Source organism: Lonchura striata, chromosome 5 (genome assembly GCF_046129695.1).
Source record: "Lonchura striata isolate bLonStr1 chromosome 5, bLonStr1.mat, whole genome shotgun sequence".
Taxonomy (NCBI): domain Eukaryota; kingdom Metazoa; phylum Chordata; class Aves; order Passeriformes; family Estrildidae; genus Lonchura; species Lonchura striata.
Window position 1 is genome coordinate 56,530,943 of NC_134607.1, and position 21,880 is coordinate 56,552,822.

Genomic DNA, 21,880 nt, shown 5'->3' on the forward strand with positions numbered 1-21,880 from the left:
AGCTTGTCTGAAAAGACTTTGCTATAGTGGATGACTTATAATGTGTATGTTCCAAGAGTATCATAAAGAGCTTTTTTGCCTCTCCCACCTCCTGGGTGTAGCTATTGGTTTTCTCTGCCATGATGTAGTTGATGTTAATCTACTTACTTTCCAAATAATAATGTTTCTCCTTTTGTTTACTGAGAATAACAAGGTAAATTACTATTATTTTTGATTCTTATGCACACTCTAAGATAAATTTATCTTTAATGGTAATAAAAATTTGGGACAGTAGCTTTGTATCAAGTGCTGAATATAATATAATTGTCTGCAGAAGTAGCATCTTGTTGGATGCAGAGATAGTACCTTGTGTTGGACCAATAAACTAGTTCATTATGTGTTGATTTAATAAAAGATGCAATCTCAACCTACAAACTATAGGTTTTTTAGAGTAGGATGAATGTAGGAGTGTATGCAAGGCGCAAGGATGTGGCTTCTTCATCTTTGGCAGTTTCAGGACTCTGCAGAAGTGTGCAATGCTAGGAGGAGACAAGTTTTCTTTCCCTTCATGTTCATGCTCATCTTCTCTTGTGGCTATCCTTGATCTCTGCCCTGCTGAAGGAAAACTGCTGTGGGCACATGCTTTGCCTTTGGTACCTCTGTGTTCAGGGTGTAGCAAAGTGACTTGTGACTTCATGTCGAAAACCTTAATTCTGCATAGTGATGTGCTATTTTATATGCTGTCTGTGCATTTAATCTAGAGGGAATATTCTGTGTGCTCTAACATCCTTAGTCTTGTGCATAGCTATGTTTTTCAAGGACTTAAACCTAGGTGACTACTAATGCCCTTTTAAAAGTGTTGAGAAAAAATTTTAGTCTTTCATAGAAACTGTGTTCATGCAAAAGCTGAAAAACTAAACTGTGGAGTTTTCCTTGAAAGATGGTTACTGGGATTGTAGTTCTTTACCTTGAGATTACTTGTGAAGGAGAAATTATAAATTCTGTGTGTGGTTGGTTTGGAGCTCTTGCCTTACATAGAAAGCAGCTAATCTGGCAGCTGTTGTTATCTGTTACCCTAAGGAATGGGGCAGTGGGAAGCATGTCCTTGCAACTGACTGATGTCAGCATGTTTTCCTCTGACTGGGAGAGGATGTTACTTTTCTATTACTCTATAACTGCATTTCTTCTCTGCACTACCCAAGGAGCATTTCCTTCCACAAGGTCAGGGAATTGAGTTGCTCATGTTGCAGCAGTAGCAAGAATATTTCATGCCTTTTCAAAGGTTTGCTGTTTGTATAAGAGGTGGGAATTTATCTGACTGACATTCTAGTATGAATTTGGGAACAGTGATGTAGTTGAAACCTGCATACATAACCAGGTATTAATAAACAGAATGGAAACAAAATGCCAGCAGAGCACTTCAAAACCAAAAGTGCTTTTATTCACTCTGAATAAAATTTATTCATTGTTGGCTTTCTACAGCCACAGTAATGCTTTATAGGCAGTCTGAGCTGCCAGCATTTTTCCATGTGTGTTATGTTACCAACATAAACTCTTGACAATATATGATTTACCTATCTGTATGCACAGATGTATGAGCCTTTTCTATTACAGTAGGTAAGGATAAAACACTAATCTCTTCCAAAGACAAGTGTCCCATCTTAAAAAGTGGCAAGTCCCATCTTAAAAAGTAGATAAAAATCTGCAATTTTATTAAGTCAGAGGAGCAAAAGATACTGTATGTGGTTTTACGGTCTGTACAGATAACTTTATCCTCTCTTTATTACTATATGGTTCTGGCCCATCATGCAGATGGGTATTAAAAGAACCTGGAATGTGTAAACTGTTCCTTGTCAGGAAGCAGATACTCTGGGTGCCATATCCCTGAATAATATGCTAGTACCCTGCCGTCTCTTCTGAGTCCTCAGAAAAAATGTTGAGAAATATCTTTGTATAACTCAGGGAGTAAATCTAATGCTAAGTAGATTTGTTGTTATGGACAGTGGCAACCACTCTACTCAGATGTAGGAACAATAATATGGGTTTTCAGGTTCCTCTTTAAAACAACTATTATTCAGCACCTTGCAGATGAAGACTAAACCACACTGTAAAGTTTCTGTTAAACGTTTGGAATCACCCATACTAGCCCACACAAAAGTAGCAGTGCAATATAACCCATTGTTTTATTTTCTTACTTCTGCACACACATTTCAGATGGAATATCTATGTCTTTAAGACTAGTTTTGAAAGACTTTTTCTTATCAAATTAGGCTCTGTGCTTAACTGTTTTCCTAAAGTATATTGCATGTCAGATACAGCCAGTGCTGTCTGTCCTGTACTAAGTATCCATAGTGAGCATAAAAGTAAAAAAGCACACATTTGTATTTCATTCTGGTTCACTATTACTTGGCCTCCTGTTGCAAAAACCCTAGAAATTTTGAGCAGTAAAACAGAATGATAGGGTCATTTTTCTTGTAGGATGCAACTGCTGGGCTGATTTAGGTCTATTTGCATACTAATTTTTCAAATACCTTGATTAGCAGGGGTTTATGGCTGTTTATAACAGCTATTGTTATAAATGGCTTTGCAAATTATTTTCCTCCAAACTCTTAGAGTGTGAGCAGCTTTTTTAGAGAATCAGGTTTTAGGATATGTGCAAGTAATGCTGTAGTTATATTCAAGACTTAAATATCATATATCTTACTAAGTGGAATGTCTTAATGGTGAGAATGATATTGTCAGAAGAGTAGTCAGAAATTGCTGAGCTCTGAAAACCAAAGCACAAGAGTCAGTAACAGCGCATCTCAAACATGTGGTCGTAGCAAGGGAAAAGAATGTTGTTTTGCTACTCACTGAATTCTGTTCTCGGGGGTCTTGTATACTAGTCTGAGCACACTGAACAAGTCTGTCCTGAGTAGCTGTACTTGGCCCAGGTTGCTGGAAGAATAAGGAGAAGTAAGGGTGCAGACACGTCTTGGTCCTGATTCACCTCAGTCTAGGAGTTAGAGATCCTAAATTGATGTGTGTGATTGATTATATGGCTGCTTTTAGTGTTAGGCTTGTTTGGAATCCACTGCTTTTTGAAATTGCTGTTTGGTACTAATGACTTTCTGAATAAAACACCAGGTACATTTTGTTTTTTAAAGAAGTCCCTACACCCTTATTTCTTTGCAACCTTATTTCTTTGTGGTCTGCTTTGATACATTTTTGTATGGGTTCAACTTCTCCATAGAAAATGCTAGGAGAGCCTTTCTGAGCCTGTAGAGGCCTCTTGCATGATCACTGTCTTTAAAGAGAAAGGATTGTTGTGCTGCAAGACTTCTGGTGGACTGCAATACTTATCAAGAAACAAAGATATTCTTTCTTTATCTGATGTTCTAGACCTATCACCTTGAGACTTCTAGAATCTCTGTTCCTGCTGTTTTATCTAGAGAGGACTGTGATGCTTTTGGGACTGTTCAGTCCTAAGAACTTCCGGTGATTATCATGGTGCTGGCCATGCAGAGTCTGGCACTGTAACAGACCACAATAAACAGAGCTTTTCAGTTGTCCCTGAGAGTAATGTATAGCCAATATAGGCGTACAGTCCAAAAAACTCTTTTCCTGACACTGACATCTTTGGCCCCAAACAAAAAATGCTTGCACTGTTACTGATGCAAGACAACTTTCTACTTGTGTTTCTCCCCTATAGTGAGAAAAAGGGCCATGATAATCAAGTCAAGGATTTTCAAAGAAAACTAAAACTTTCCGGGAACTTTTTTCCTCCACTTTTTTTTTTTTTTTTTTTTTTTTTTGGTGCTTCCATGATCTTTTAACCAAACTAGGTTGTATGGTATGAAGTGTTAGTGTAGTAAACTACCATTCACAAAAGCAAGGATCTCAGGTGCTGTGGAAGGCTGCAAAGCAAACTCATTCAGCTTGTTTTGTAGAAAGGTAAGAAATATTTTAAAGTGCTTTCAGATTTTACAGAGATCTAAACATTCAGCCTCCTAAGTGTATTTTCATTGGTCTCTAATACAATTAAGGAATGAGTTGTAGATTTTCCAGGAATGGAGCAAACTTGCCAATATATTCTGAAAGCTGATCCTGAATATAAGGGACGTGACACGTGATAGTGGTATGAGTTTTCTTGTGTAGTTTCAAACATTGATTGTTTCAATAGCAACCTAATCCGTAGATAATACTACGTTTTTCCAAGTTCTCCTTAGCTCTTGAAATCTTGTGTAGTCCTATTTCAGGGAAAATCTGAGTGTTTTTCTTGTGAGGTAGTGTTACTACAGCGATCTCAGCTTTGTTAGCACCAGCCTTCTGAATTCATCTTCTGCAAGACAGGTTCTGTGCACATAATGTATGATATCTAGTGCAATGGTTGAGTATAATGGGCCTTGTGTAGAAATGAGTGATCCTTCTGTAAAACAAACTGTGCAAAGAAGCTTGCAGCTTGGGGCAATATGCCAGACTTTGAAGGTTTTATGTTGCTATTTCAAAGTAGAGGTGCCTTGTGGGAGGGGCAAGGAAAAGACCTCATGTTGATTCAAGATGCCAACTATATGAGGGGTGCTAACAGTAGCCTGTTAAAACAAAATTATTGTATATTGACTTCCTTCGGTGCAATTCTTTGATATTTGTCAGCGGGATTATTTTGTAAATCAAAAGTTGTGGATCACATGGAATTAATTCTTAGAGCCATGCCTCTGGGCTGTGATTGGTTTGGAGTTTCTTCTTCCCCAGGAAGTGATTTAGGCTTTTCTCCAGTTCCTTTGATAGGGCCAGATTTGTAAGGATGAGTAGATAATTGTGTGCTGGTTGCATGAATGCCTTATCTAGGGACTTGTCTCTCATTCCTGTTTGTTGCTGTTGTAGGCTTGATCATCACCAGGAAAAGTGAAGAGAAGCTTGATGGTGGTACTGATCTTCTTGGGGTGTTTGCCCTTGCTGAGGAGACTGGGGCTTTCTCTGAACCTGCCCAGGCTACATGTGATGATTTATTTATGTTCCCTGACGCTGGTTGCAGGATGTTCTCTGTACTCTTGCCATCCTCCTCATTACAAAAGAACTCTGGCTTTTTGGTCCACTGTTGAGTCTTCCCCATGCCTTGGATCCTAAAGATTTAGGTAGACTGTTGTGATCCATTACAGCCTATTTTATGACTATGAAGGTAGAATAAAATGAGAACAAACTTACTTTGGCAGCTAACTGGAAGAACACTGGGATCCAGGCTCATGTGACTTGACTTTGATTTTTAGAAATAGAGCACTGATGTAAAGTTCAGCCCTAAATTATTGGCGGAAGTGGGCTCAAACTCTTAATCTGAAGAAATACATGATTAACTAATTTTATTCCCAGAAACTTTATCCAAGCAAAGTAAAAATGCATGGATTCAAGCTCCTGATTGTATTGTCCAGCTAAGAGTATTCAAGCAGAAAATAATTGAAGATGATCTTTCCCCACCTAGAGAAAATGTTGGCATTATAAGGTTTGCTATCGGGTGATAAATATGGATCCCCTTGGACACTGCTCAAACTGGGCTTGTATAGCTTCTCTGTTTCTTTGTTTTGTTCCTGCACATTTTACCTGTAGTTCTTCAGAACTCTGAGCTCTGTGTATTTTGATGCTGCTCTTTTCCAGAATTTACTTCTGTTGCTCTTTAGGCTAAAACTTCCCTCTTGGCTGTTGAAAGCTGTTTGCTAATGAGAATTGACACTACTAGCATGAAAAACATTAAGAGGAGAGTCCTACTAATTAGGCAATATGAGGCCATGTAATTTACTGACTGGGGACCTGTTGTTTCTTTTTTCTTCAAATGTGTAGGATTTCATTTGTGGCTGGCTGTACAGATTATGTATGACGTTGCAGTATATTGGGAGGTGCTTGGATTTGTTTATTTGAGATACTGCTGCACCAAGAAAAAAAAAAAAATTATAATAACCAGCAAACCAACAAAGAATAATATGGCTACAGTTTGTTCCAAGTGATCCTAGCAGTAAGTTAGTGTCTTTTGTCAATGCTGAAGTTTTGAAGCTTGGTTATAACTGGGTTTTTGTGTAATGATGTTCAAGTAATACTACAGAAACATCTGTCCTCCCAGTTTATGCATAGATCAGACCAATCTCAGTGTAACTAATATCTTCCTCAAATTTTTCTCTTGCTAATGACTAGAAAAGCATGCTTATGGACAGTATCTCAGTGCTATAGGTAAATGTTTCTCCTTAATAATATCTGGTATTGCTGGACACAGAAATACTTTGTGTTGTAGATTTCTTATGATGTCTTTTAAAGACTTGTAAATGAAACCTCTGCAATACACCAGTGAATCCTGGGAATGTCAAATAGTACCTGTAGTGTGAAAATAAAAGTGATGCAGTTGCTATTCTGTGTGTGTAGTGTGAGTGTGGTTACCTGGCTGATTCAGCAGTTTGTAACATTAAATTAGCTTCTTGTAGGTTTTGTTGATCAGAAACATAATTCTTAATATTCAACATCATTTCCTGATTTATTTCTACAAAGAAGATGAAATTTTATGGAGTGCGTATCTGTTGTCTTGACTAACTCCTGGTAACTATCTTCAGTATGCCTGATGAAGTTATGGTGGGAGAATTTTTCTTGATTTAAGTTAAACATGAGAATCTTTATACCTTCCCTATCTTATCTGTGTGAAGTACAGACTCAGCAGGTAAAAACTGGGCTCCTCCCCAGTTGCCTTATCAATGTGTGTCACTGACAAGACTTTGTGAAAGGAAACCTAGATCTAAGTTATAAACTTTTAGAGAGAAACCCAATCTCTTAAGTAAAATGGCTTTAAAAATAAATATACACCAGAATTTATAGCTCTTTTACATAAAAAGTTTGTGAAGAGATTTATTCTTTACATCACTGAAGTTTGTTTCAAAGCAGATCAAGCATTAATTATGTTTGGTTTTCTAAATTTTCACTCCTTATTTGTAGCACGTAGAACTTGTATTGAAAAAGTATTGGATAAAGAATGTGCATGTATGGAGGGAGAAACTTCTGCTAACTTTTCAGGCCATGTATACTAATACATTGGAGCTTCTGTAATTATCAATGGAGGCAAGAAATCCTAGATCTAGACTATGGGTGGGTTAATATATTCAGGATCTTCATAATATTTAGTGATAGGGAATATCAATTCATGTGTCAACATTCTGTAACTGATTGTTGATTGCCATTCTCTTTCCCAAACTGTGTATTTTTCTTGAAAATTCAAAATGCAGCTTCATTAACTTTGGCTTTATGCTCCTAAAGAGAAAATTCTGGCATTGTTCTTCGTCTGCTGGATCAGGAACACAGTCAGGAGATCTGTTCAATTTTTTTTTTCTCCTTTTCTGTCTTTCTTTTCTAAGTGAGCTGTAGACCACAGCATATTCAAAAAATGTTAGTTATGTGAAGTGAAATTACTGCTGAGTTATCTGATTAAAAAAAAACCCCAAACTCTTCATCTTGGTTTGACTATATGTAATCAGAGTTGCTAAAAAGCAAAATACTTGATTCGGACTTGGAAATACTTGAAATGGGATAGTACAAAAAAGCTGGTAGTCTGGCAGAAGCTGTTAGTGCTCCAGCAGTTTTCCTCGAGTTCTGTCCTATGTAGAGGAATGACAGCAGATGACTACTTCTCCTACACCATATCTCTAGGTCCAGAAGTATAAAGTGTTTAGTAGTTCTTAAGTAAATAATTTTACTGTCTCTGCTTCATCTTGACCTTTTCAAGAATGGCTTGTATGGTGCTTACTGGGCAGGGGTTTGATCATTATCACTACTTACTCTATTGTGGTCTTCTTCAGCTAAAGCCAAGAGCTCTAGTTAGTAGCCATCTGCTGATGCTGCTGCTCCTAGGGCTGACCTAGGTGTGGAAACATTGCCTTGAGACAGAAAAATATGGATCCTGTTAGCTTTCCACGGAAGCAGCTGCAGCTTCAGAGAGGGATCTCTGGAGTTTGCTCCATTGTTTTTTGACTCTGATTAAAGAATGTAGATTTTATTATATACATATTAGGCTACTTTTCCCTTAATTTTTTTCCTTTTGAGGTCTTTTTAGAAACTTTCAGGAGTGAGACAGGCTCATCCTGTATCTGTATTCTGATTATCACACTTCATGCTTAACAAGACCTGTGAAGGTTTTATTGCTTCATGGCATCCAGGCATCCAGTAGGACCCTGAGTTGTGAAGAATAAAGCTACAGTCTTGCAGAATCAGAAGTTTATTTGGATTCTTTGTAAGCTTCCGCATAATTGCAGAGTGAAATTATTTTTTTTTTCTGAGTTAATGTTAGACATAAAGTACAAACTTCTGGGGAGGCATTGACATAGGTGCTTCACAGTTTGTGACCAGGGAAGGGATGCAGGAATAGTTTGTGTTTTACTAGTATAAGACAACATTTCCAATGTATTACTCTGTGGCTTTACTTTATGCCAGTCTTCTAATTTCTGGCATCAGCTGCCAGTGAGTTTCAAGATGGAATTGTGGGCACTTAGAAGTGCATGGACTTTGACAAAGAGTTTTTATTCTTCTGGGCTCAGTGTTTTGATTATTACTTGATTAGCAGAAACACTCAAGCTGGAATCACTACTCATCCAGAACCTATAGATGAGCTGTATAAGGCTTTCTTTCTCTGTCTTAAATTTGTTTGGGTGCTTTTCTCCCCTTCCAACCCAACTAAAAAGTCTTTGCTTTCAAGGATTATAGAAAAACATGAGAAATTTAATACTGTTGTTGTTAAGAAATCAGTAATTAGGCTGGTATTATACTCGTGTTTGCTGTTTAAAATTACTTGAAAGCCACATAATAACTGTTGCTCTGTAAAGATCAAGTTATTTGAAAATATTGGACAACTGCATGAGTTGAAGCCTAATAAAAACAAACATTAAATACTGTTACCTGTTATTTGAAGGTTTTTTTAAACAAATTTTTAACATATACACAAAAAACTTTGAGAATTACTTAAAATTTCTTCTTAGATTTTCTTGTGTCTTAGTTGGTATCCTTGAAATCAGGAAAGCAATGGAAGGGAACTGAGGAGTAGTTACTAACCCCAGCTGGATCTCCCATACCCTCGATCTGAAGTGTATTCAGCTGTGTTATTAAGCTTCAGAGTGAATAATTCTTAGTTTTATTCATGTTTTGGTAACAAAGAAGAAATCTTATCTCGTACATGGATTTGTACTCTTTCTATTAAAGAAAAGCATCTCAATCTGTGAAATCAGAAACAGTGTTCAAGGGAGCTCTTGGCTAGAGGCAAGGATGCGGGATGGTTAATCCCCCCACTTAATGTATAAACAGAAAATTTACTACTTGCTGCGTGTCTTGTGTGAGGGTTTTTTGATAATACTAGTATGTGGCTCCCACACTTCCTTGGTGTGTTATCACTTAATATTGCTGTGACAACTTGGCACTTCATAAGGAGAGTTAAAGAATTTGTAAGGTTCTTGGTACACTTAGCAGGTTGAGAAAAGAAGCCATAACGTGTGATCGTGCTGATTTGGGTTTTATAGCTAATTTTCTACAAGCCATTTTGGTAATTCCTATTGGCTAAAGGAATATATGTGTGTCTTTATAGTACATGGTGCTACAAATAAGAGTGCATATGTCTTCAGTATGATCAGCTTCTAGCCCCCTTTTTTGTGCTTGTTCCCCCCTGCCCCTAGCAGCTATGACTTGCCAAGTATTATTCCCAAGATAATTTCAGAAGTGTATGTGTTAGCTACTGGACACTATTACCCCAAGAGCAAAAGTGCTCCCTGTTAACAATTAAAGATCTTAGAAATTTGTAAAAAAAACAGAGAAAAATTTAATGTGTGGTGTGCTTTTGCTCTGATGACCAGTTAAGTTCCTTTTATTATGCTTTGTGTGGTACTGTTTCTGTACCTACTTCTTCAGGGGCAAATAAGAGAATTCTTTTGCTATAGAGGAAGGCAGTTATCTAATACTTAAATCTCTGGAGATCTGTTTGTAGGAGTTTTAACTGAATAGTCTTTGTCCTTCATTTGGATAACATAAATATCCAGGAATTAATAAGAGAACTGCTTACAGGTTTTTTGCACTGGACAGTATAACTGCTGTAGTTTTAGAGAGTACAGCTAGATAAGCAGGCTAGGACTTGTAAAGATGCGGCAGTGGTCTTGTTCGTGCTGCACTGTGAAAATGCAAATCAGGAGTTTTTTACAGTGTAAAAGCTGAGCTGTCCTTGAATACAAGTTTAAAAAAAAAAATTATATGCTTCATTCTCAGCATATTGTGTTGGTGTTCTGTGCCAGATTGTTCTTTAGTGATGGTATGACTTTCAGATCAGACCAGTTGGAATATTAAGTCTGTGTGAACTCATGCAGCTGGAGCAACAGGTCAAAAGTAAATCCTTCTGGAAAACTATCCAGAAGGTGATGGCTGCAGGCAGGGTTATGCAAATGGATTACATTCAAATACAGTCTTACAGCCTCAAGTGGGCTGATTTTTCCTGTGTATCTAAGAATTTCTGGGTCATTGCTCTTTAAAGGATGTGGAGCTCTTCAGGCCTGAGCTGTTCTTTCTAATTGGATTTGAGAATATTTGCCATTATTAAGTATGCTATCTAGAACAATTTAACACAAGAAATGTGTTATAGAATGACATGTTCTCACCTCTTCTGTGAAGAAAGAAATGGACTGATAAAAACTGATACCTGGAAGCCTGGAACAAATGCTGATTTTTTCATCTTTTGGGTGAAGGCATCCTACAGAAATGTGAATAGTCTGCATGGCACCAGGAGATCAAATGAAAATGGGAGATGGTGAGAGGCAGAGAGCTGAGCTGTGACATGGGAGATGGAAGAATATCCTGAATGGCAGTGCAAAGAGGAAGGGTATTTGTGATGTGGTGACTTGGGCTGGCTGTTGAATTTTTGTGAATTTTGGAGTTTAAGTTCTAAATTGATCTGTAGATTATATGTATGAGTATGTAGCACCTTAGTAGGGACTAGATAGAACACAGCATTGTGGAAAAATTGAACTATGGCACAGTGATGTGTAGACACCTCAACTGCAAAGCAAGTGTTTTGTGCTAGAGTGCCATGTGAGCACCATAAAGACACTCCATTCCCCAAAGAGCCTGTTCAATAGCCACCTGTGGTTGCTGCATGATTGGCAAGTTGGTATATCTAGATCATGTTTCTGACAGTGACTGGTAGCAGATGCTCTGAGGGAAAGGGATAAGGAATGGAATAGTACCCTTTTTCCCAGTAATGAGAGATTTAGGGAATTCAGAATAGTTCAGATGGAATGTATCTCATATTTAATGGGACCAGACAGATTTATTTTTTTTTAGTATTATATGCTATGGTCTCTGCAACATCCTTTGACAACAATTTGTGATCTGTGATTTGCTGTATACAAATGTGTACAGGTATAACTATTGCGCTTCACTTGTTGCTTGAGCATCTGCTTTGTCAGAGGAAATAACCATGCTGGAATACATATACCAATATTACATGGTCTCTGTATGTGACAGACTTAAAATACGCAAACTAATAATTGCATAGCCCATTTCTAATTCATTATCCAATTGCTTTAGATGTATAATTATATATAGTGGTGCTGTAAGTACAGAAAATGAATGGGGGCATGCAGAAAGTAGAAGAGAAGGAATCCTAGAACAGAATATGAATGAATGAATGTGGGATATTAATTTTTACAATTAGAGGGAAAGACTAAGCTTTTAATTTCATTGAGTGAGATGACCTACATGCTGGGTAGTGTTGTCTTACAGACCTTTATGAGCTTGTGAATGAATTTTTCAAAATCTTATTTGTCCATTTTTCTTTCTGAATAAATTATGTCTTGATTCTGTTCATGACTTGTAAGAAAGTAAGTTATCTGAGTAAATAATATCTTACTTGGCATTCATGTGTCACTGATAGTATGTAGCCTTTTGTGCAGTGTTCTGGTTGCTGTAACAATAAGTCAATGACCAATTCTTGGTTCAGTTTAAATGAGAGAAGTACCTTTTTGTGGTCCATAACTTATTTTACTTTGCCAGATAACAGTCTTAAAATAGTTTGTCTTCACATTGGGTCTATAAAAAATGATTAGTTCCCTTTTCATTTAGTAGGAGTCATCTGACTATTTTTGCTATTAGCTGTCTTGATGGCATTAGGTGGAAACTTCTCAGGTTTCTTTGGCTGAGTGTTGCACTGTTGCCAAACATGCTGCTTGAGCAGTTGCTACCTCTAGATCCTTGTTTCTGTGTTTTCATGATACTTGAGCAAGCTTCTGTATGGCTGTGTGATGGAGATGGAGGATTGATTTAGTTAAATCACCAAATGCAAAGATAGCTATGTTTTGGTGTTTGGTTCAAGTGATGGTACAGCTGCTTACACTGTCAGAATTTGAATCTGAGACCATGAAGGTGAGCTCCCTAGGCACCTGTAGGGAAACACAGAGCAGAAGAGTTTCTAGAGGCTTCAGTTTTGACCTCTGAGCTAAATAACTTGGGGATAATCCTAGCCAGTGTAACAGTGTTTTTAGAAATACTCAGATGACTGCATGACTCCTGGTCATACTTTCCAAACATTTGGGACTTTGTCAATGTCTTAACTTTCCTTAGATGTTGTTTGTCCTGTGATCAAAATGTAGCTGTAGATTACAGAGTAATAAACATCCCAGAAAGAGGACATGGGGGAAAATTGACTTTGTAATTACAGGACATGCTTTTACAACCAGTAGTACATTTTGCTTTTAAATATTCAGCACAGTCAGGAAATAGAAGTAGGAAGTGAACTTTTCATTGGTCTCAAATGAAAATTAACTTTGATGAATTCAGGAGCCTGCTTACTGCTACTGAAGTGTCTTTGTTCCCAGTCAGTAACAGAGCCATAAAACTCAGAAAAGCATAGCCCCTTTTCAGTACTCCTGAAAATTTTGGCTGTCTCATATGTCATTGTTGCTAACCAGGTGATTGTAAAGTATCACTTTGTAAAGTATTTTGATGTGAGTGAAGGGCTGGTGGGAGAAAAGGACCCCTCTTCTTTGGTAGGGCTGAAAAAAATGACAGGCAAATGCAGGGTAGCATGTCAAAGAGATGGCAAGTTCTGTGGAAGTTTCATAGATTTCTTCTGAATTGTGTGTATGACTTCAAGAAAACCAGCTGGTCTTGTGTCTGTTGCAAGGATTTGGTATGTGCATATGTGAACTTTCTGTCATATGGATTATCTACTAACTCACCGAATCTCCCTGAGTTCTGTGTGCTTAAATCCATAAAAATGGGGTTTTCTTTGTAGTGTGCCTATGAAAGGTTTTAATGTGAAGCTCAAGTGATCACTGCAATGCAATGAAGTGATAGCCTTTCTTACTTGCAGTCTGAAGAAGGTGTATGTTTTCCTTCCAGCAGTCACTAGTGGAAGCAGGTTGTCTTAAATGTGCCTTGGCCAATTTAAACGTTGGCCCCTGGCAAAGCTGGCCAGAAGGAGAGTGCTGTGCTGACAGAACTGCTGATTCTCCCCTGCTTCAAGGAAGGGATAACCCATTTTTGTTCCTGTCTGTAGTCTGCTTAGCTTTCTCTCTCCAGCTTGTATGTGGATCAACAGGGAGGTCAAGCGTAGAAAGGGAAGTGATCATTCAGCAGAGTGGGAGCAGGGGTCTTGCTTCCCAGTAGCATTGTGCAGGCAAGCATCTACATACACTGAGGTTTTGAGACTTCCCATGGCTGATGAGTTTCAAGAGATACAAGGCCATGAAAAAAACCATGGGTTTCTGTTTGCATAAGTTTAATGAGCCCTTTCTAAAGGTTCAGTGCATAGACTCCGACCTGTTTCACTTCAAGTGTCAGGTATGTTTGAACTTTAAGTGAAACATTAGCTAATGCATGTCTGGATTTTGTTTCCTTCAAGAGGCCCTAAGTCTCCAAATAATTTCTGGGATGTGAATCTTTACTGAGGTTTTGAGAACTTTTGTCTGACACTTGTGTTTTCTTAAAGCAAGTAGTAAGGCTGGATTCACTCCACTCTGTGAGAAGGTATCTGTATTCCCTGGAGCTAGTTGCCCTCCTGGAGGAGAACTTAAGGGATGTGTTTACTAAAATGAACTGCTGCATGTTCTCATGTCTACATTGGAGAGATGAGGAGTGTGTGCCAAGTCTCAAACTTATTAGGAAAAGAAGGCATAATAAGCTTATTTTTTTCCCCTGCCTCCTCTCCTCCTTTTTTTAAAATTGAATTCGGAAGACAAACTTCTGGAAGTTAAACTTGCTCACCTCAAGTGTGAAGGAGAAAGACAACAAGCATCTGCATCCTAAATGGGCTGAAATCACCAGGTATATTAGAATTCAAGTTGTGTTTAGGTGAGTACCCTGAAATAGTAGGATCACTTTTTCCTCAGCTGTGAAGTCCAGAGGATTTTATCAGGAGTAACAATCGTTTGGTGAAGCTGATTAGAGACAGCTGTCACCTGCTAAGTAAGCACTTAAAATTAATAAAAATTTTTCTGTTCTGTATTTGTTTGGAAAAGAACTTATTAGTTGGTATGGTAGAAGGGATAAAGCATGCAACTTCATATTTCTGTATTTACTTTTGACAAAATCGCTACACCTAAAGTATGCTGCTGGACATTGTCTACTTCTGCTTCATCTCTGTGTGAATGTTTTGACATAGTGTCCTGTAAACTGGATATGGAGCTGTTGGAGCCATGTTTGACTTCAGTCATTAGCATTTTGGATAATATGTATGTACAAATTCTATCTGCTTGTAAAGCATGTGTAGATGTGCACAATCTTCGTCCTTTTCTTCTCCTGAGGTGAGATTAGTAGAATCTCTTTGAACTTGATCCCAAAGACAAAATACTCTGGATCAAGCACAACATGTAATACTGCCTTTTGTTTTTTGCTATTGCTGCATTAGTTTTCCTGAGCTGTTAATCTGGAATTGTTTGGAATAGTCTTAGAGCTGGCTAGTTACTCTGTGTTTCCTCGTAGTGCATGAACTATATACGGAAATGATTTTTGATGCTTTACTCTGCATGTTATTCCAGTTTTGGGGGAAAAAAAAAAAAAAAAAAACAACAACAAAAAAAAAACCACAACAAGCACTGTTCCATGAAGATTTCTGCAGATTTCAGACACAAATCCTGGTATGAAATGGAGACACACTTCAGTGGAGAGTCTCTAAATGGGATGCTTGAATGGTCTGTGTCCAAGTAAATAAATATTTCCTCAGTTTCAAGAAACATGGCAGCAAGCTGCTCCTTACTTCTTCTTTTAAAATAACAGGCCATTTGCTGACTGAAGCAAGCTATTGACATTATTGCTAGCAGCTGCTGAACTCTTAGTGTTAACTTAACTCATAAATGTTAATTATGTTGCAGTTTTGTTAGAGCTCATCTGCATATCCCAGAGGCACTAGCTAATATGTAATGTTTTTTTTCCACATGAACTGATGACATTTCTTAGTGGAGATTCCAAATAATAACTTCTGAAGTAATTTCAGTAATTTTACTGTAGTGATGAAACTTCTCTTTTAACTACAGTTTCACTAGCACTAGTATAGCTTTACTTAAGTGTGTTTCAATAGGCTCAGAGCTGCTGAGCATGTGGTGGAATGAGTATGAAGCAGAAGGAAATACGCTATGTGCTTACTGACCTGTTATTGGGAGATCTGTGACAAAGTTAAATCCAAAGCCAAACTGAACAAAATCTGTTAAGTTTATCCCATGCTTTGGTTTAAAGTCACTTTTGTGTTGTTATGATTTTGCTGCTATACAATTGTGAAAAGCTTACATGAAATGTTTACAGGCTACTGTAAAAGTGTGTGTTATCTGCCTAATAACCACTTAAATGATGTTTTGGGGCCTTTTAAAAGTCCCTCCCATTTTTCAGCCAGTGGGGATGTGTTCTTTAAAACAAAGCTCCCAGACAAACGAATCCTTTTTTCCCTTCAGGTCAGTTCTTTGTAGTTCTTTGCTAGTGTTCTTTATAGCAAACACTGGTAAACTTCCAGAACCTGCTTTTGAGATTGTCAAAATGATTGTGACTATACCATGAATGAAAGCATAGATAATGAAAGCTTCTGTATTATCATAGTAGTTTAACTGTTTGATTTTAGTCATTGTGATGGTCGGAAAGAGGAAGGACAGTGTTGTTGCTAGTGCATACTATATAGAGAAGTGACACTTAGAGCATGTAATAGTTGTTCTCTCATCCTTACTTTTTTGTGGTCATCTGGTGGACCTTTTTCTCTCAAGGACAGCGGTATATGTTTATCAGAAGTACACTTTGTGCTTGGAGGATATACTGCCTAACAAACTAGTTGGAATTGCAGGTAGTCTGGTCTTCTGTTATCAGCCTGTGATTGCAGGTTAACGTGGTGACAATGCAGCCATTCCCACACAGAGCTATGTGCTCTCTGCTGTGTATTTGGTCGGTGCTTTGGTTGCATGCATGTGTGGTTTTTCTTCCTCAGGGTTCTTTCCTGGCTGCTTGTCACTGAAATGGTGTGCAGACAGGCACAAGTATTGCAGACTGATGCTAGATGAATCCAATCCTGTATGGTGGGGGGCTCCAACTTGAGCTGGAACCTCTTGGTCTTTTTCAGATAGATGTCATGCAAGAAAGTACGATATGGGATGAGGAAGATCAAAATATAACCAGTTGTTTGGTTTTTCTTTTTTTTTTTGGGGGGGGGGGGAGTGGTATCAAATCAATGCTATGTAAGGCTAACATCAGACCATCCCGAAATCTGTGAGCAAGGGTTTGATTTCACAATATTCAGTCATCTTATTTCCAGGGACAGAATTAAATGTCACTCTTCTTTAGGCAGAGGTGTGTGAGAATTGTTTTCTGGATTTGCTCATAAAAGCCCAGAGAAATATTGGATAGAACACAATCCAGTAGCTTTTGGTTAGAAATGAAGCAGAAAACCTCTTGGGAGAGTAGAGGGGTTTTCCAGATTGTGTGTGAGGTTCAAATTATAATTCAATTACTAATGTTTTGGGGAAAATGTGATGGCAAAAAGAATTCTGGATTTTAAAAACTTAAGAGTTCACTTATTTCTAAAGAAGTGGTATAGTTCATTAGAGCTAGTATGATCATCCAGCTGTCAATTCCGGTCATGTCTGTTCAGTATTTTTCAACGGGCTTTTAGTTGTTGTTCATTTTTTCCTTTTATTTTTCTTCCAAAGGTCCACATAAAAATTTTACTGCTGCTCTTGATTTCTGCCCCATCTACATGCATATCTCATGCAGGAGATGGAGACAGCTTGTTGATATTGGATACAATTTCATATATCCAGAGCGGCACTTCAAAGAAGTAAGAAGAAAACACGCAAATTAATTTTCTCAGTGGTGACTCCAAGTGTCTTGTTTTGAGTCTGAAAGTAAATTTCCTGTGCTGCATCCTTACACTGAGAGTAGAAGCATACTCAAATGGCTGAGTTCAGGAAATCAGTTAAGAAAATAGTGACTTGAATATTGGCCTTCTTCAAAATTCTTGTTCAGAAATACCTTCTTGTGGCTACACTCCAAATTATAACTTGAGTTTTTTCAACCATATTGTGTGTATTTTGGCTTTGGTGTGAATTGAGTGCTGATGAAAAGGGTAACTGACTTGGATGGAAGTTTGCATGTAGAAAGATGTACCTGAAAAATCATGGCTAATGCAGTAGTCCTGAAGATAATCTCAGGTCAGTCCCTGGACCAAAACAATGAGATAGACAAACAAAACAAATTATCCTGAGTAAGGAGCTTTCCTTGTTTTTGTTTGTTAATTCTATAACTTACTCAAAAGACTGAATGGATGACCTAAATGTTACTGCAAATCTCATTGTTCTAAGTCTCTGAGCAAAAGAATAAATTGATCGTAAACATTGTCCTGCATTCAGGGATTTGATTTAGGATTTGTAAAGGACTTCAAGAGAGCAATAGTTAAAAGAGGTTAACATACATAGCATACAACAGTGTATGGAGTATGCTGATTTCTTTACGGTCTACATTTTGAAACCCAAACAGGCTAGTGAACTGCCAGAGTGCTTGTCTCTCCAGTTGGGGAAGGTGCATCACCAGTACCATCTTTCATATTATTTGTGAGGCTCATAAGTAGGAAAAAACAATCGAGTTGATTTGGCAGAAACTTGCGTTTTAGTAGGTAACTTGTGTGGGGAGAAGAAAAGTGATGAAGAAAACCTGAAATGTCAAAAGATACAACAGAAAAGTTGTCAACAAATTTAATAACATTTTTTGTTTCTCTCTTGCAGACCTTCAAGTGCTGACCTTCTTGGTCTATTAAGTTATTATAAACTTTTGCTGCTCTGCGAACATATAAAGATGTCTCGCAGCCCTGACGCTAAGGAAGACCCTGTGGAATGCCCTCTTTGCATGGAGCCTCTAGAAATTGATGACATCAATTTCTTCCCTTGCACCTGTGGGTACCAAATCTGTCGTTTCTGTTGGCATCGTATTCGCACTGATGAGAATGGACTTTGTCCTGCTTGCAGAAAGGTAAATCCCTGGAACAGCGACTTGTCTTGCATATTTCACAAGGCCTTTGTATGTGTTGGTACCAAAGATATCCTTTTCCTTGACGGAAACAATAATGTAATTATGGTCTAGATCAAGGGTGAGGTGTTGTATCCTTCAGATTCTGTCTGCGTATGTATTGAAGCTGTTACAAAATTGCTGGTCTTGGTTTATTAAATTCAGAACTGGAGTGATAGGGGAAGCTATGGATCAGAACCAAGGCATGCTGATGCTGAGAAAACTGCCAAAAATAAAAATCCTGTGAATTGGGGTGCTCATGCATTAGCAAGTCTTTTTCAGGAAGAATAGTGAGGATTCCAGCGTCGGGTTTTCTGGGAGCTAATGTTCAGCTAAACTGACAGAGCTGATTGAGAGCCAAGTTTATAAAGTAGCTGCTTGTTTTGTTTGTGGCACTGGGGCTTTTAATTCACATTTTTGTGGGTCCTATCCAGTGGTGTTAAATTTTGAACCATTTCAAAATCTAGACTGTGTAGTATTCTGATCTTGCTGCCAAATGCTTGAAGGTAGTACTTGATACTTCCCTGTCTTGATGTCTGGCCTATTTGATTGGCCACAGCTGTAAACCTCAGCTTCACCAAGTTGCCTGTTATTTCCTTTGAATTATTTTATTTCTCCTTCTAGTGTTTTCTTTAAACTCATTATTTCCTTATCTTCAGTGTTTAATAAAATTCCTTTTCAGTATCTTCTTGCCTTTAATGACTTCCCTTGACTGTAACTTTCTTGCCTGGCCTTTCTCGTAGTTGCAGCTGCTTATGTCATCTTGTTCTCCTACTATTTAATAATGATCGTGTCCCTAGTTGATGCCTCTCTTGTCTTCCTGTCTCATGTTACAGCTTCATTTTCAGACCCCAAGTAATCTTACTTGGTCTCACTATCTTTATTCACTGCCACAGTATTTTATAAGCACTTCCAGTAATATTTTCTTGCTGCTCTTTTGGGCTTTGGCTACACTAGAGCTGCTACTGTTCACCTGTGTTTGGATGCCTCTGCAAGCCTGAAGGCTCTCCCACAGCAACAAGTTTGTTTAAAAGTTCTGTAAGTTTGCTGCAATATTTGAGCTCTGTGTTCTGCAAGGAAGATCCACATGTCATCAGCCAAGTAATTCTCCACTTGGGATACCTGCTGTAGATGACACGTGATGTATAGTAATTTCCTATAGGACAAGAAAATTTCTACTCTTCTGATACAGCATGAGATTTCTGGGATTTCCTTGCCTAAGTTGCTTTGTTTTCCTGGATTTGTTACCCTATATTTACCTATTTGTTATTCGAAGTTTGTGAAATATATTTGAAGCATCACGGAAACAGCATGCTATTCACTGGTTTTGGGTGTCTAAATTCTTTGAAATATACTGAACTCTTAAATGTGGAATACTCTGCCCTATTGTTGGATATGCAAATCTGCCTAATTGGATACAGTTTGCTCAGAAAAACTTTTTAATGAGAAAACCTCAAGTAAGTGCTACAACTGGAGTGAAACATACTGGCCATTCCTGGAGAGAAAGGTGACATCTTTCATAACAGATGAGGATTATGTTGATACGTCATTCATGGACTGCAAGATATTCTTGAGTGGATTTGGAGCTATATTGCTGGATTATAAGAGGTTGGCATGAAGAAGGCTGGCTGAGGAGGGCATTTCTTTCATGGCATAGACAAAGACCTTGTGATGCAGAGACCACACCAGGATCTTGGGAATAAATTCTCTTGAGCCACAGAATTGCAACACTAAATAAGCGAAGATGCCATCTTTTGAAGTGTGCTGGGCAGAAGAAACCAGGTATGTGTATTTGTGTTCAGTGTGCCTAAGTAGTCCCTGTCTGTGCATAGTAAGGCTTCTGGGGAGAGATCTGAGCATTTTTCCATTTGTAACTACTATGGTGTACATTGATTGTGGCCACTTCACATGCTGAAGCACAGAAGGTGCTTCAACAAAATTTTAGCAGGAAAGTTTATAGTAGGTACAATGGTTTTGACAGGTATGCCATATTATTAGGATGAGTATAGCAGTGCAGGATACTTATTGTGAAATGGACTGCAGATAAACATATATTAAACCAAGGATGAGTATGTTATTTACAATTATAATAGAAATTTACTGTTTATGCCAATGTTCTTAAATGCAGTGTGACTTACCCAGTAATTTGAGCACTAATCGATGGAGAGGAGCAGTGAACAAGTTCCCTGTCCAGGGGTTTAGGTTGAGGTGTTTGGGGGTGATTTTGGAGAAGTCTGTAATAAAATAGCTTGGCTAAGTGCTGTAGTGGCACCTATGCTATTAGATCTTAACTGTGCATTGAACTGTGCATTGCATACATATCATTATCTTCCTAAGCTTCTTTAATTCACTTCTAACTGAAAAGATGTTAGCTTGTGGTTTCTTCTGCCCAGGAGGGAGTACTTCTACATGTTTGAACTGTTATATAGCTTAATATCTATCTGCACATGCAGAATATGTTCATGTGGTTGCAGTCAATTGATTTAGGCTGCCTTAAGTTTCCTCCTGTGAATAATAGTAGTACACAAACATTTACTTTAGCAAGGTTCAAAGTGTGAATTAGTGCAAATTAAACTTAAATGCTGGTTGGAAACTGGTACATCTTAATATTAACATATTAAAAACTTGATAAGCTTCATTTGAATCTTCTGAAATAGACTTGGAAAATAGTCTTATTTCTAGAGAAATAATAAATTAAATATAAACAATTTCTAACTCCAAAAATACCTATTTCAAAAAAAATATGGAACCGTCTGGCTTTGGGTTCCTGGTGCCCTTCAGAATTGTAGGTGTAGCCAGTTGTAAGATACTAAGCAAGGCTTTCTGTTTCTTGCAGTTAATTGATTTTTTTTATCTGTGAATAAAATAGCTGCTAACTAGACAAGTTAGAATAAAAGTATGCTGTCTTCAGAAGAGATTTCTGTAGCCAAATGCTGGTTTGCAGGTCAGCAGACTTGCTGGTTCTGATTGTAACGTCAGTGATTTTTGTCTTTGCAGTGATATTTCTATTATCCTTTCTGTACAATTCAGCACTTTAAGTCCTGCTTGTCATGTGAATAATACATACCATCTCAATTGCTTAATTAGAGCATGCCACTCTCAGCCCTTAGTGTCAGTTCCTGCACTTTGTAAATCCAGCAATAAAAATGCCTAGCTTGTTCATGTTTGAGTACTTTGCTCTGCCACCAAATAATATCATTTTGATATACAGTTGTTCCTGTGGCGTGGCTTTGGCTTTTTCTCCAGTTCCTTGACATAGTGAAATTTCTCCTATGAGAGATCTAGCACTTTGTGTTAGAGATGGAGGAAAATAGCATACTGCTAGATGTATGATCAAGAAATTAACATGCTTTGTCCATGTTTCTCCTAGTACTTCTGTGTAAAAGGAACACTTAGT

General features: G+C 37.9%; 1 protein-coding gene across 5 annotated transcripts in view; it reads left to right on the top strand.

The window, feature by feature from the left end:
- Positions 1–21,880, top strand: part of CNOT4 (CCR4-NOT transcription complex subunit 4) — a 76,869-nt gene that overhangs the window by 15,233 nt on the left and 39,756 nt on the right. For all 5 annotated transcript variants that reach the window (XM_021552874.3, XM_021552875.3, XM_021552877.3 and 2 more), the window contains exon 2: positions 18,204–18,447. In XM_021552874.3, coding sequence (XP_021408549.1) covers positions 18,274–18,447 — 174 coding nt within the window. In that variant the 5' untranslated portion in view covers positions 18,204–18,273. The remainder of the gene's footprint in view (positions 1–18,203; positions 18,448–21,880) is intronic.